We start from the raw sequence: 17,063 nt of genomic DNA, 5'->3' as shown, positions 1-17,063 counted from the left end.
AATATAATTTTCTAAGTACCAAAACCTGAGGACAGACTGGTTTTGGTACTGTCATTGCTTTGATCCACTTGCTGTGGTAAAATTAATTAATCCCCAAATTATCATCTCTTGGGTTTCATAGGGAAATTACTGATAAAATGATTTAAAATAGCCATAAAAGGTATAGAATTACTGGGTTCCTGTATTAATTATAAGTTACTCTTTTTTTTTTTTTTTTTTTTTTGAGACAGTCTCATTCCATCATCCAGGCTGGAGTGCAGTGGCACCATCTTGGCTCACTGCAACCTCTACCTCCTGGGTTCAAGTCATTCTCATGCCTCAGCCTCTGGAGTAGCTGGAATTACAGGCACATACCACCACAGTTGGCTGATTTTTGTATTTTTAGTAGAGACAGTATTTTGCCCTGTTGGCCATGCTGGTCTTGAACTCCTGACTGCAAGTGATCTGCCTGCTTTGGCCTCCCAAAGTGCTGGGATTACTGATGTGAGCCATTGCATCTGGCCTGTTGTAAGATTTTCTTAATCAGTCTTTGAAGCACCATAAATAGTAGGTGCCCTTCTACAGATAAGGAAACAGGCTAAAAAAATTTATAAGCAAGGGGAGTTTATCCTAGGAAGACAAAGATTTCTCAACTGTGGGAAATTTAATGTAATCCATTATGTTATGGTGATTGTTCCATTGCACTCATATAAATTCATCTTGTTAGACTGTCACTCTTTTTTTTTAAAATTATATTAAAACATTTATAAAATAGAGACAGAGTCTCACTATGTTGCCCAGGCTGGTCTCAAACTCCTGGAGTCAAGCAATCCACTTGCCTCAGCCTCCCAAAGTGCTGGGATTACAGGTGTGAGTCACTGCGCCCAGCCTTGACTATAACTCTTAAGTTGTCATCTCTGATTTTAAATAGTCACATAAATGATTTAAAAACTATAAAATAGCAAGGTAACTGTTAGGACAGTTTTTCTTTTCTTATGTAATTATTATTAATGAATTTTATGGTATGTTGGGAGAAATTTTCAAGATGGAAGTATTTTGTCTATAGGCATAAGTACCAAAATCTTAGTGTTTTTTTTTTTTTTTTAATAAGTACTGTTGTTATCCATAATAGCAAGATTGAAAACTCTCATAATTCTTTTTGGTGATTTTATTTCTTACAAGTATTTTTTATTATTTTAATTTGTACTTGAAAAAATATGACCCTGCATACAGGTACTACTGGTACTTCCTATAATCTAGGAAGAATAATCTTTATTTTTGTTTGTTAGGTACAAACTGTTTTGAAGCCAGTCCATCATAAGGAAGGACAAGAACTAACTGCTTTGCTGAATACTCCACATATTCAGGTAGAAAATGGACAGAATATTATATATGTGGTTTTTCTAGTGTTCTTCTTTTATTTTTTAAATCAGAGATTCCAGGGCTGGAAGAGATGTCAAACATTCTCTAGCCTATTTTGATGTTTACAACCCCATCTATAACATAGTAGTTATTGTTGGATTATATATTTTCAGATTTAAAATGAACTAAATTACTTTTGAAACAACTTTTTCTTTAAAAATTAGGCAAAAATTCTTCCCCCCTTTGGTTATATTTTCTGTAAGTTTTAATGATCTAGGGTGTTTAGGCCTTTACATTGATGTTATTTTATGAAGTTTAATAAGCATTTTAGACTTTCATAACCCATTCCAGAGTATGCCCTTAGTATACTTAACACATCTTTATTTATTATTAGCTCTAATTAATTATAGCACTTTTAAAGATTTAATGGTCAGAATACTATGTACATAGTGAGGTTAAAAATCACTGTGCAGAACTAAATCATGCTATTACTTAAAATACCACGGATTTCTTTGAAACAGGCACTTTTACTGGCCCACGATAAGGTTGCTGAGCAGGAAATGCAGCTAGAGCCCATTACAGATGAGAGAGTTTATGAAAGTATTGGCCAATATGGAGGAGAAACTGTAAAAATAGTTCGTATAGAAAAGGCTCGTGATATTCCATTGGTAAGTGTCCCACATACTGTTTTTAAACAAGTGCATTTTTCTGCTGTTGTGTGCTTCAGAAGTCTGGTTAATTTCAGAATTCTGATGAATAGAGTATTTCTGAAGTGGAAAGTGTAGGGGAAATGGTCAACTTTTAAATCTAATTATGATTGCTCTAGTTGTGTAAATAAATTTTTTCTTAAGATAACTGAAGGTTAGTGTTGTTGAATAGAAAAAAATAGAATTTAAAAATAAAGAAATACTTAACAAAAATCATATTATTTTTGTTTTTAGAGAGAGAGAGATATATATGTATATATATTTTTTTTAGGGTGCTACAGTTCGTAATGAAATGGACTCTGTCATCATTAGCCGGATAGTAAAAGGGGGTGCTGCAGAGAAAAGTGGTCTGTTGCATGAAGGAGATGAAGTTCTAGAGATTAATGGCATTGAAATTCGGGGGAAAGATGTCAATGAGGTTTTTGACTTGCTGGTAAGTTGACACAGCTAGAAGAATGATTGATAGCTTTTAGAAAGCTCTTATTAGACTTTAGAATAAAATAGTTTTTAAGTAACTGTTATGAGCACTGGATGATTTCTAGCCTGATTTTTCCATGATATAACTGTTCCACAGTATTTGTTAGCAGTTTTATTTTTGAGTGGTACCACTGATATTTTTCTACTTTCTGATGTATCACTATCACATATATTTTATTTTTCTGGAATCAGTAATATAACTCATTAATTCACTCAGTACATATTTATTGAGTGCCTAATATGCACTAGCCACTTGGGAAACAGTAACAAAACAAAGTCTGTGTCCGCATCATTTTGTGTGTTCTTTTATTTTATTATCTGTAATTGATTGTTGTTTTCCTAATAATATTAGATAATAACAGTGCTATAGATCTGCAGTGTCCGGTATAATAATCACTAGCTGCATATAGCTATTTCTGTTTAAATTAAGTAAAATTTAAAATTCAGTTCCTTATTCACATATAGATCTGCAGTGTCCGGTATAATAATCACTAGCTGCATATAGCTATTTCTGTTTAAATTAAGTAAAATTTAAAATTCAGTTCCTTATTCACATTAGCTGCATTTCAGGTGCTGAGAAGCAGTATGTAGCTAATGGCTACCATTATTAAGATACAGAAATAGCACATTTCCATCATTGGAGAAGGTTCTATTGGATAGTGCTAGTATAATCACAAAATCATTTATGGACATCTTTTGAGGGCAATTTATGATCACTTTGTACATACCCATGGACCATATTTATGGTCCTAGTTATTCAGCTTCTGTTATTATAGTGGAATCTCTGCTATCTGCTGATTCTGCTGTAAAATCTAGAAACATCTTCACACACTTATTTTCACCCAGCCCCATTCATTGCTTTGGTAGAGCAAAGTGCCTCAGGTCATTTAAGTCTGTGGAGGGGTTCTGAAATAGTCCAGTTTAGGGAATATAGATCATAAAATCATGGAATGATTTTCATAAATACAAATTTTAAAAATCTGATCTTTCTATTACAGTCTGATATGCATGGTACTTTGACTTTTGTTCTGATTCCCAGTCAACAGATCAAGCCGCCTCCTGCCAAGGAAACAGTAGTAAGTGATTTTTAAATGTTCATTATTTATGTGTTCCATGGCTGCTGTTTGCTTCTGTTACTGTTTACTGTTACAGAAATGTCAGTAAGTGTTTCCTGTACTCAAATACAGATAAATTCAATCATTTTTATTTAAATAAATATGAACTATCAATGTTTTAAATTAGTAAACTCTTCACCTTTTCTTTTTGGAAGGTGGGAGTTGGAGTCTCTCTCTGTTGCCCAGGCTGGAATGCAGTGGTGTGATCTTGGCTCATTGCAACCTATGCCTTCCAGGTTCAAATGATTCTCCCACCTCAGCCTCTTGAGTAGCTGGGATTCCAGGCACATGCCACCACGCCCAGCTAATTTTTGTATTTTTAGTAGAGACAGGGTTTTGCTATGTTGGCCAGGCTGGTCTTGAACTCCTGGCTTCATGTGATCTGCCTGCCTTGGCCTCCCAAAGTGCTGGGATTACAGGTGTGAGCCATCACATCCAGCCAACTCTGTACCTTTTTAAAATAAAAAGTAGAAAATAATTTCAGTTTCCGAATTTTTTTTTTTTGGTAGTTACAGGTGGGTTAACTTAACTTATACTTAATATGGGGTGGGGCAAGTGCTTTTAAAAAGTATGTGCAACCCTTATTTTAGAGTATATTGTTCTATTAGACATTTACTCAGCTATATCTATTAAAAGTTAGGCTGCATTACCATACAGTCAAGCAATTGCATTCCAAAGTATATATCCAAGAGGACTGAAAACATATATTCACATAAGAATGTCTACATGAATGTTCACAGCAGCAACATTCATGGTAGCTAGAAAGTAGTAACAACCCAAATGTCTGTCAGGTGATGAATGAAAGACAAAATATGTATGTATGATGGGATATTATTTGATAATTTTAGAAGACTAAAATACTGATATATGCTACAACATGGATGAACCTTGAAGAAATTATGCTGAGTGAAAGAAGCCAGTCACAAAAGGTCATTTATTGGTTCATTTATATAGAATGTCCAGAACAGGTAAATCTGTAGGAGAGAAAGCAGATTAGTAATTCCTTAGATGTGGAGATAAGGAGTTATGAGAGAATGGTGATTGCTAATCAGTTCCAAGTTTCTTTTTGAGGAGATAAAAATGTTCTAAAATTGTTTGTGATGATGATGGTACAAATCTGTGAATATACTAAAACCGTCCAATTGTGTACGTGAGTGAATTTTATATGAATTATATATCAATAAAGCTATTTAAAAACGATAGACTTTGAAGTGCTGAATTAACGTGGAAGCTTGATGTATTGCATCTGTTATTCTTAACTTTAAAGCATAGCAGTTTAAGAAACAACACAGTTTCATTTTTCTCTCAATATTTCATCACAGATATGCTTTATAGTTTGGCTATCATTCCATGTTTTCCCTTCATTTTTTACAGAACATACTGAAGTTGATATTGTATCTGCAACCTACTTTATGTTTGCAATTTTTTGTAGGAAGAGAAATGAGGAAATATAGCTTGTCTTTGAATTCAAACAGCTTGATTCTCTGTGCATTCTGCGGTTCCCTGTATCTCTTCTGTGTTATGCCCTGAACTTCAAAAGTAGCTCTGCAAACTGAGGAAACGTAACAGAGGAGGGTTGGAATATGCTCCTACTTACTTATCTACAATAATCCATCCCTCCTGAGCAAATGACTTTTGTCTTTTAGAATGAATGTCGGAAGTTAAGCCATGTTTTTTTGTTTGTTTGTTTGTTGTTGTTGTTGTTGTTGTTGAGGTGGGATCTGGCTCTATTGCCCAGGCTGGAGTGCAGTGGTGTGATCATGACTCACTGCAGCCCTGACTGCCTGGGCTCAAGCAGTCCTCCTACCTTAGCCTCCCTAGTAGCCGGGACCACAGATGCGTACCACCACATCCAGCTAATTTTTTGTACTTTTGGTAGAGATGGGTTTCACTATGTTGCCTAGGCTGGTCTTGAACTCCTGAGCTCAAGCGGTCCACCTGCCTCAGCCTCCCAAAGTGTTGGGATTACAGATGTGAGCCACAATGCCCAGCCAAGATGTGTTTTCTCAACATTTTTTTTCCTGCTATTCATGCAGAATTTGGAATTCTGTAAAAGAAAAGCCATTTTTTTCATGGATAAAATTAATCGAAGTGTTACCTTGAAACTTGTTGATTCTTATTGTATACAAAACAGAATATCAAAGTAATTAATTTAGACAGATTGTTTCAACCTAAGAATGAAATAACTTACTTATCCTTTAGTGGTTATTTAACTCCTACCTTTCATTATTGATTAAGAATAAAAGGCTGGTTTAATCTGAAAACCAAAGGAATATAGGTTCATGGGGAACAATCTCAGGAACTACTTAACTGGAAAATGAAGTAGCTTAAAAAGGAAGAAAGTGGGAGAAACAGCAAAATGCCAGGTCTATCCCTTTTAAAATGCAGCTTTTTCTTTTTCTTTTCTTTTTTTTTCTTTTTCTTTTTAGTTGGAGTCTCACTCTGTCACTGAGGCAAGCAGTGGCACCATCTGCGCTCACTGCAGCCTCCGCCTCCCAGGTTCAAGCAGTTCTCCTGCCTCAGCCTCCCAAGTAGCTGAGACTACAAGTGCATGCCACCACATCCAGCTAATTTTTGTATTTTTAGCGGAGATGGGGTTTCACTGTGTTGGCCAGGCTGGTCTCAAACTCCTGACCTCAGGTGATCTACCTGCCTTGGCCTCCCAAAGTGCTAGATTACAGGTGTGAACCACCGTACCCAGCCAAAAATACAGCATTTTAAGGTATTTTTGTATTTATTTATTTTTATTTTATTATTTTTATTTTTTTGAGATGGAGTTTCGTTCTTGTTGCCCAGACTGGAGTGCAATGGTGCAATCTTGGCTCACTGCAATCTCTACCTCCCAGGTTCAAGCAATTCTCGTGCCTCAGCCTCCTGAGCAGCTGGATAACAGGCATGCACTACCATGCCTGGTTGATTTTGTATTTTTAGTAAAGATGGGGTTTCACCATGTTGGGCAAACTGGTTTTGAACTCCTGACCTCAGGTGATCTGCCCGCCTTGGCCTCCCAAAGTGCTGGGACTACAGGCATGAGCCACCAAACCCGGCCTATTTTCATATTTAAAGTAGGGATCTTTTCAGAATAGACAGATATTTAGTATTTTTCTTTTTCTTCTTTTCTCTTTTGTTTTTTGCTTTTTTTGAGACCGAGTCCTGCTCTGTCACCCAGGCTGGAGTACAGTGGTGCCATCTCGGCTCACTGCAACCCTGCCTCCCGGGTTCAAGCATTCTCCTGACTCAGCCTCCCCAGGCGCCCGCCACCATGCCTGGCTGAATTTTTTTTTTTTTTTTGTATTTTTAATAGAGACAGAGTTTCACCATGTTGGCCAGGCTGGTCTTGAACTCCTGATCTCTGGTGATCTGCCCACGTTGGCCTCCCAATGTGCTGGGATTACAGGCATGAGCCACCACATCCAGCCCCTTCTTTTCTCTTTTTATTATGAACAACTCTCAATTGCAATGTATCTTGCCAAGTTTTGTCAAACCTAACTGGCTTAAAATGAACTGCTGTTATTAAAGCTCATTGAGGCTGTCCAGAAAGGAAACAGTAATAGGAAATCATAATCTTGGTTGACATAGGCAGAATAATTATCTATGGAATTAATGATCTAAAGAAATTAGAACCAATTTATTGAGTATCATTATGGTAGAGGTCAGCATCTGTTGAGAGCAGCAGCAGGTATCTTTCTGATTTATGTTTTGTGATGTTAGAAGCGCGTTTAAGACAGATATACAAAATAAGTGTTATCTGAAACTCCTATATAATCACTTGTTGAATTATGATGTCATGTATGGCAATAATAAGCTGTGTCAGGAGAAGTACTCTCTTGAGTTCTTAAATTTCTTTTGTATCACACATAGCAATCAGTGGCTGCTCTTTCAGTAGCAGAGGGCAAGAGTCTTGGCACCTTTGTATTTCACTTCCTGGGTAACCGGCACGTTTGACCTAGGAAACGGATACAGTATTCAAACTGTGCAGTTTCCTTCTCTCAGCCTTTTTTAAAAAAAGGAAGGATTGGATTTCCCAGACTAGTTTGTAAAACTTTAGATTATTCTATTCTATAATAATATGTAGGGAGGACATAATAGACCTTTATCTGAATGGAATTTTTTCATTTAGTCTAATGCCATAATCTAACAAGGAGTGTATTTAAATGACGGTGGATCACATTGCTTATTAGTTACAGAATATGTACCAGAAAATTAACAGATTATTGGTTGTTTAATACATAACAGCTATTATGATTATGTACTCTGTGCCAGGCACTACAGAGGTAACTGTTGTAAAGAAAAGTTGAGAACCACTGCTATCACATACATTGCTTTCCCATTATAGGTATAAAATGTATTAATAAAGATATTTCTTGGTGGATGGGGGAAAGTAGGAATTCTAGTGTTGTGGGGAGATACTTAAAAACTTGCTTGATGCTGTTAAGGCTTTCCTTGAGTCACTTTCACTGTTTTCTGCAGTGAACTTTAAGAGTTAAAGATAAATCTGCAATAGTAAGAAATATAGAAATAAAAATTACAAAGAAAAATACTTTGGTAGCAGAGATGTGAAATCAACCTAAATACCCAACCTAAAGTGACAGACTGGATAAAGAAATGTGGCATATATACGCCATGGAATACTAATGCAGCCATTAAAAAATGAGATTGTATCTTTTGCAGGGACATAGATGGAGTCGGAGGCCATTGTCCTTAGCAAACTAACACAGGAACAGAAAACCAAATACCACATGTTCTCTTATATGTGGGAGCTAAATGATGAGAACACATGGACACATAAAGGGGAACAACACACACTAGGGTCTTTTGGAGGGTAGAGGGTAGAGGGAGGGAGAGGATCAGGAAAAATAACTAATGGATACTAGGCTTAATACCTGGTTGATGAAATAATCTGACAACAAACCCCCAAGACACAAGTTTGCCTGTGTAACAAACCTGCACTTGTATCCCTGAACTTAAAACAGTTAAAAAAAAAAGAAAAAAAAAAGCAGTATAAAAAGTATAAAAGCCAACCTAATACTTAGACATAATAGAAAAGGGAAAAAACAGACTTCTTTTTTTTTTTCTTTCTTTTTTTTCTCTTTGATTTTGAGGGTGTCACCTATGTGATAGCCTTACCTTCTTGGGTACCAACTTGTCCATTAAGCTAATCCCAAAGTTGTCTCCCAAGTACACTGTCCAGGTGGTTGTGGCAAATTTGTACGTTTCCAAAGGAGTGTCCATTGAGCAAGTGGAATACAGGATCCTGAGTTTTAGATCAGTACTCTCCAAAAGATTTTTTTCTTTTTCTTTTCTTTTCTTTTTTTTTTGGAGACAGAGTTTCACTCTGTTGTCCAGGCTGGAGTGCAGCAGTGCCATCTTGGCTCACTGCAACCTCCGCCTCCTGGGTTCAAGTGATTCTCCCGCCTCAGCCTCCCAAGTAGTTGGGATAACAGCTACCCTGTACCATGTACAAGTACCATCTACTCTGCCACCGGCTAATTTTATTTTATACCTTTATCAATTAAAAAACATTGAACATGCCCCCTCCCATATTTTATATATGTACTACTCTACTTACTATCCCAAATTACAATGTAGGACAAATTTTATTATTAAGTAATTCAAATAGCCTTCTTGATTGGTTGAAAAACAATATTTTGGAACATTGGATCCCTAAAAAAAATGTAAATAAACTGATGAATCATTATCCCTGTACCCTATCCGCATTTCATCATTAGGACTTCAAATGTGAACAGCTTATAGATACTAAAAAAAGGAAAAAGAAAATGTTGGGCTGGAAGATAATCGTATCCAAACAGTTCTGTAATTTGAAATGTAAACAAAAGTTTTGTTTTGTTCAGAAGCCAAATACTGTTTTGATCAGATATACTGTTGTAGTATTATTACAGCATTATGAGAACCTGGATCTTTCCTATGAGGGTCAGCTTATCTCCTTCATTTTAAAGTGGCTTTTTTTGTTGTTGTATGAGAAACAAAATAATTTTGCTACTAACAGGAAAGATTGGTGGAGAAAACTTCTAGAACTGGTAGGAATTAATCAGTGGAATATATGGGTAGAAGTCGTATTGTATCTGTTAAGGCAATACTCAGACTTTAACTCATTCAAATCGTTAATTTTTCTGATATGAAATAAATTTTCCTTAGGAAAAATTAAGAGCTTTTCCCTCTTAATTTTAGGAAAGTAAGAGCTTTTTCTCTTAATTTTAGGGTATATTTTAGATAGGACTATATAAACTTGTCATGTAGGTAAAGCATGTTCTCTTCCCAGCCTACACAAAGAGGGGCCCTATTCCAAGCCAGTTAAATCAGAATAGTTAAGGGATGAGAACTGCATAGGCAAGAGTACGTGGAAAAGCATCTCTGGGTGATTTTGTTGGCCTGTGGCAATGGTCATAAATGTAGATATTCCCTCCTCAGTGGTCTTCTTAATTTCTCTCAGGGTAGTAGTTCTCTAAGATTGCTGTACCTAATAATTACCCAAGGAACCTGATTAAAATTCAGATTCTGAGAGTCTGAGGTGTGGCATGAGAATTCAGCATTTTAATAAACATCCTAGGCAGGTGATCTGAGCAAAAACACTTTGAAAAACAACATGTTTGGTATGCTTTCAGAACGTTATTTGATAAAATTATCAATCAAGATTGACAAGTACTTTGATTTGAAGTACTTGAAAAATCTGGTAAAAATCTACCAATTTGAAAAATCTGGTAAAATTGATCTCTCCACTACCCCAAGTGATGCCTAAAATTCCATTTTAGCATCTCAAGTTTTTTTTTTTTTTTTTTTGGGCAAAAAAGTAACAAACAGATTCTAGAAGTTATTAATTGATAGGATGGTGCTCAAGCACAGATTAAAAATATATATATATTTCTAGATAATACTACATATGAGATTTTTCCTCATACCAAGGTTATATATTTTATCATTTTTTTGCTCAATCTCTTAACTGTGTTTTGATTCACTACTATCCCACACAGCTTTCTAAAATTCATTTTTAGTGCTGACTGACAAAGATTTCAAGATTTTAATAAAAAGTATTTTTTCACATCTAGAACAAGGCTCTTTAGGGCACTTTCCATTTAGAATGCGGCACAACACTTTCAAATTTGATGTAGTATCTTAACTATATTTGGTGCAAGATTATGTACTATGCTATTCCATTTATATGAATTAAGTTACAGGGGAAACTATTCAGTGTTTCTAGAAATCAGGATGATGTTTATCCTTGGAGGGGATGGGATGGGTAGTGACTGAAAGAGACCAGGTAGGGCCTCTGAGGTGCTGGTGATATTCTGGTTATTGATTTGGATGCTAGTTACACAGGTCTGTTTTGTTTGTGAAAATTCACTATGCTATACACTTAGGATAATGTGTATTTTTTGTACCTGTGTAATATATCAAAAGTGATCCCCAAAAGGCATAGTAACATTCAAGTTTTACTTGTAGCTATTTAACTTTTTTATCTTTATATTTCTAAGTAGATCATTTTTTAACCTTAGTTTCAGTTTGTATATTAGGACTTAGCTTTATTTCCTATTTACAGAAGTTAATAAAATATTTCTTTGAAATTAGAAAATATTCTTTAATGACAAGCCAAACATTTTTAAAAATTATTATCTATCTGTGTCTGTCTATCTATCTATCTATCTATATCACTTAGCATTTTATCCAATTTCATATAGTCTCTCAGCGACACTACTCATTTTAGTCAGTGTCTCAAGTGCTTAAAGAGTGCCCCTTTTGGGGCAGGCTGGCATTATCTTTATTACATATTACCTCAATTATGGTGAGAGTAAAAAGAAAGCTAAGTCCGAGTGTGGTGGCTCACATCTGTAATCCCAGCACTTTGGGAGTTCAAGGCAGGTGGATCACCTGAGGTCAGGAGTTCGAGACTGGTGTGGCCAACTGGCGAAATCCTGTTTCTACTAAAAATACAAAAATTAGCTGAGTGTGGTGGTGAGTGCCTGTAATCCCAGCTACTTGGGAGGCTGAGACAGGAGAATAGCTTGAACCCAGGAGGTGGAGGTTGCAGTGAGCCAAGACTGTGCCACTGAACTCCAGGCTGGGCAACAGAGCAAGCCTCCATCTCAGAAAAAAAGAAAAAAGAAAGCCAGAGCCAAATAACATTTGGATAGAAATGGACCTTGAATTCTTAGGTTGTTCATCTATTGCTTGGTTCATTGAGCCTGAACTTGGAATTTAACCTATGTGTGACAGAAATGCTCACTGCAAATATGTGGGCAGAAATGCTCATTACAAATATGTGTGAGATCTCATTAGATGAAGTAGGTTTCTTACAGATTTTGGAAGTGTCACATACAACTTGCCCAAGTTAGGTAAAAATTAGACATGGAGAAGTTAAAGGGAATATTAATTCCTTTATAACTTCTTAGAAGTAAGAATAGTCTGTCATATCTTACAGAGGCATACTGGAAGAAATGGCATACGAAATAGCTTATAATATAAACTATATTGTTCATGAGAGTTACTACCCACCCTTAATGCTAAGTAGAATAGCACAATTCTTTGATTTATTCTGATTTCCAAAAGCACATTATTAGCAAAAATTATAACTTATACCGTTAATAATATGTCAAAGCCTACATAGCATACAAAAAAGAATTGATTATAAACTGGAGTTAGTTATATTTAGTCCTTTGTAGTGTACTTGTTTCGTGAACATATCCTTTAAAGGAAACACCAAGAGAGTTTAAGGCATAGTTGGACTGACAGAGGGGTCAAGAGAGACTGACAGCCCCAGGGAAGCTCATATTCACCTGCTTAGATGATGAGATGTGGTAAGGCAAAGTGTACCTTTTCCAGTAGCTGTGATTTGGAAATTGCATACCTTATTGCAGAGTCATTGTTTTCACAGGTCAGGATTCTATTATATTTCTCTCCTCTCACGCTTTTGAGGCACCTTGTATCTCAGCTTGTAGCTGCGAACAGTGTTGTATCCTTGTACATATCTGCAAGTCAACAGAGAAGACAACAGATCAGCCTGAGAAAATACTGCCCCAAAACACCGTTACTTAACACCTTTCTTCCAACTACATTTCTTTGCACTAATGAAAAATTGTGGCCAAGTGCAGTGGCTCACACCTATAATCCTAACACTTTGGGAGGCTGAGGGAGGAGGATCACTTGAGGCTAGAAATTTGAGATTATCCTGGACAACATACTGAGATGCTGTCTCTATTAAATTTTTTTAAATTAAAAAATAATTAAAAATTGTAGCATTTAAATTATATTCATATGAAACATTTTATATTGCCATTTATTGTTTTTATTTTTGCCCTTTTTATCTTTTAGATCCATGTAAAAGCTCATTTTGACTATGACCCTTCAGATGACCCTTATGTTCCGTGTCGAGAGTTAGGTCTGTCTTTTCAAAAAGGTGATATACTTCATGTGATCAGTCAAGAGGATCCAAACTGGTGGCAGGCCTACAGGGAAGGGGACGAAGATAATCAGCCTCTAGCCGGGCTTGTTCCAGGTAAGACATAATATGGTAGAAAGCACATAGTATTAAAAACACTCAAAATGCAAGCTTTCACAAAAAAAAAACTCATTTTTTCATGCCTCTTAATAAAGTCTTCCAGTTACTTTTTCACTTAGTTGGGTTTTTATGTTGTACCTGCAGCATAAGTATCTTAAATAGAATGTGGCCAATTCTTTGGCCTTTAGAATGGAATTATGTATAACTTCAGCCAATCCCATATTGTACTATGTTCCCTGTATACATATTAAGATGACCGTATTATCGAGGCAACACAACTTGTATTATACTATATACTATACTATGACATTAATTGGGGCATCAACATGATTTTTGAGAAGGAAAGGTGCATAACTTTATAAGGAATTAGGAAAAGTAACATCATAGAATATATTATACCAAATGTGATCTTAGGGCAGAAATAGGATGCTCCAAATTTTTTATTAATGAAACTATCCCTCATTTAGACTAAATTAAAACTTTAGCTTACATTATAGATTAAGATTATTAAGGGGACATGTTTCTGAGAGTTAAGATGATACAAAATAGAACAAAGTACAGTCATGCATCACTTAACGACAGGGATATGTTCTGAGAAATGTGCCGTTAGGTGATTTCATTGCTGTGCAAACATCATTGAGTGTATTTACACAAACCTAGATGATATAGCCTGCTGTACACCTAGGCTATGTGGTATAGCCTATTCCTCCAACCACCATCATATATATGGTTTGTTGTTGACTGAAATGTTGTTATACAGTGCAGGACTGTATGTAGATATAATTATTTTCTACAAATGGCTCTTAGAGTTCCCAGGATGGGAGTAGAATGGAGAAAGGAGAGCAGAACTAAGGAAAGTATAATAAGCTATCGGAGAAGGCAAGGAGTACATACAGAATGATAAAAATAGGGATATAGGGGAAAAGGATAACAATTCGTCCATTTATTTGTTAATAAATGCTATTATGGCTGCCCCATGTAAGGGGCACTTTGCCTGGTGCTGAGATAAACTTCGTTTCCATACTTTACTTGAAAGTGTATCCATTAACACTTATGTATATGTTTTTCTTCTGTGTCCCCTACTTTATAATACTTTCATTATACTGTCTCTGTTATAATTCTTTCTACCATATATTCTCAGTTTGTAAACTTCTTGAGTTCAGAAGCCGAGTCTTATTTATTTTAAATCCAGATAATATATGTTAAATTAATGAATAAAAGGTGATTTAAAAAGTTCTCAGAAAACAAACCAAAAAAAAATTTTTTTAATAGTTCTGCCAGAACTGCTGTTTCTGAATTAGACCTTTCAATCCTTCGCTGTAATGTTTTCTGGCCTTATCTTTTACCTACAACATTTTTTAGCAATCATCCCTCCTACTTGCACCTGAAGATTTTAAGCGTAACAGATTTGGCTATAGACTTAGCCTTATACTGGATTTGACTACAAGCAAGAGTTTAGGGGAAAAGAGGAAAAGGAGGGCATGAAAAAAAAGACTGAGAAATATTGACTATCAGATATGTAGTAGGAACAGGGGAAGTTGTCCAAAAAATTCTAGAATAAGTTATAAGGAATCTCTTTTATCTCTGTAACTAAGCCAAAGAGACTTTTCTGGGTAACCAGATATTTCAACATTATATTTACATTTATTCTTTTTGAGTGTAAGGTAACAGAAAACTTCAGATTTCTCACTTTAAAACTCAAAAGCTAGAAACAGATTTTGTCTATGTCAGTCATATTTTAAGGAAAGAGGAATGGACTTCTTACATTTATTTTAGAGGATGATGTTCAAACCCTTGATTCTTCAGAGTAACAGTTACAGGACACTTCTCTAGAATCTGGAAGTGTTGGGTAGCCATTGTGGTTCTGCCTCAGGCTTGTGCCAAATATCAGTATGGTGTCTTCTTAACCATGCCAAACTTTAGCCCATAAATGTTTAGAACTAGTGTTTGTTGATAGATTGATTTTCTGAAAGTATGTAGTTTCCAATGATGATATTTCTAAGTCTTTTTATAAGAATAAAGATCTACCTTAGAGTTTGACGATGGATTTCCATCAGAATTCGATGGATGTTTTAAGAGGTCATTATGAGGCTGGCCCTGGTGACTCACACCTGTAATCCCAGCACTTTGGGAGGCTGAGGCGGGAGGATCGCTTGAGCCCAGGAGTTTGAGACTAGCCTGGGCCACATAGTGGCATAGCTGACATAGTGAGACCCTGTCTCTACAAAAAATTTAAAAATTAGCTGGCCATGGTTGTGTGTACCTGTAGTCCCAGCTACTCAGGAGGCTGAGGTGGGAGGATTGCATGAGCCTGGAAGGTTGAGGCTGCAGTGAGCTTTGGTCACGCCAGTGTAACAGAGCAGTCTCAGACAAAGAAAAAGAAAATCATTTCCATCTCTCATTAATTTCTGCCTCTATTTCAGAATAGCCTATAGTTCACACTATAAAAATGTGCCACAGAAGTACATCATTGTAATGTTTTAAATTTTTAATATGTAAATGATTAAAATTACTCTGTTCTTGATTTTTAAAAATTGGTTAAATACTTATTTAAAAGTTTTTTTCTTTTTTTTGAGACAGAGTCTCACTCTGTTGCCCAGGTTGGAGTGCAGTGGTGCAATCTCGGCTCACTGCAAGCTCCGCCTCCCGGGTTCATGCCATTCTCCTGCCTCAGTCTCCTGAGCAGCTGGGACTACAGGTGCCCGCCACCACGCCTGGCTAATGTTTTGTATTTTTAGTAGAGATGGGATTTCACTGTGTTAGCCAGAATGGTCTTGATCTCCTGACCTCGTGATCCGCCTGCCTCAGCCTCTCAAAGTGTTGGGATTACAGGTGTGAGCCACTGCGCCTGGTCCTTTAAATTTTAATACTCTTAAAATTTTCCTTCTAGTAATAATTACTTGTTTTACTAAGAATACAGTCTTGGCTGTGCGCAGTGGCTCATGCCTCTAATCCCGGCACTTTGGGAGGCCAAGCAGAGAGGATCACCTGAGGTCAGGAGTTCAAGACCAGCCTGGCCAACATGGTAAAACCACGTCTCTACTGAAAATACAAACGTTAGCCAGGTGTGGTGGCGGGCATCTGTAATCCCAGCTGCTTGGGAGGCTAAGGCATGAGAATCCCTTGAACCCAGGAGGCGGAGGTTGCAGTGAGCCGAGACTGTGCCACTGCACTCCAGCCTGGGTGACAGAGCGAGACTTCATCTCAAAAGATAACCAGGCTTCCTTTAATGCTTCTTATGTGTATCGAACTCAGTATTAATCTCTTTGTTAGTACATTTATGAAATGCACTAAGTTCTACGGATTATCCCAACCTGTATAGAATTTGCTTATTGATTTTTAAGAATCTCTGGCTTTACACTGGAAAAATTAGATTTAAAAATTAAGTATAAAAGTGGAACCTCAACGTAATTCAGAATTTTCTAAGTAAAGCCACTTGTATCCTATAGGAAAAGACATATTTGATTTTAAGGTAGAGGTCTGAAAAGAAAACATCTTTCAAGGTCAGGAACCTTGAAAGCCTCCTGTATTAAAATATTAATTTTGTAAGGAAAAGCATGTTTTCCATGTATATAATTGGTAACTTAAAGGTGGAAATAAAAAATGACTAGCACATATACATACAAGAAGAGGGATTGAAAATAATGCATGCAAGGGAATATACTGAATGGTTTCTTGGAATTGAATATGGAATTGAATATATGATGAATGCCCACATGTTGTTTTGGAAAAGTTAACTCCTAGAATCGATATGCTTAATTTGAGATAATTCTAAAGGACTAGAACCATTGTAAGATCCAGGATAGTACTTTTCCACAAAGTAAATGCACAATGAAACCTTTTAAAAAGTTGAACTATTAAATTTTTAAATAATAGATGATATATATTCCAATAATATATATTGGATTGATT

General features: G+C 36.1%; 1 protein-coding gene across 5 annotated transcripts in view; it reads left to right on the top strand.

Moving 5' to 3' along the window:
• Positions 1-17,063, top strand: part of MPP5 (membrane palmitoylated protein 5) — a 95,587-nt gene that overhangs the window by 63,319 nt on the left and 15,205 nt on the right. For all 5 annotated transcript variants that reach the window (XM_010366741.2, XM_010366747.2, XM_030930977.1 and 2 more), the window contains 5 exons: positions 1,269-1,346; positions 1,863-2,009; positions 2,320-2,481; positions 3,524-3,601; positions 12,965-13,148. In XM_010366741.2, the coding sequence (XP_010365043.1) occupies positions 1,269-1,346; positions 1,863-2,009; positions 2,320-2,481; positions 3,524-3,601; positions 12,965-13,148 (649 nt within the window). The remainder of the gene's footprint in view (positions 1-1,268; positions 1,347-1,862; positions 2,010-2,319; positions 2,482-3,523; positions 3,602-12,964; positions 13,149-17,063) is intronic.

The sequence above is a fragment of the Rhinopithecus roxellana genome, chromosome 5, assembly GCF_007565055.1.
Source record: "Rhinopithecus roxellana isolate Shanxi Qingling chromosome 5, ASM756505v1, whole genome shotgun sequence".
Lineage (NCBI taxonomy): Eukaryota > Metazoa > Chordata > Mammalia > Primates > Cercopithecidae > Rhinopithecus > Rhinopithecus roxellana.
The sequence above is the reverse complement of the archived record's forward strand: the minus strand, read 5'-3'. Positions and strand labels throughout refer to the sequence as shown.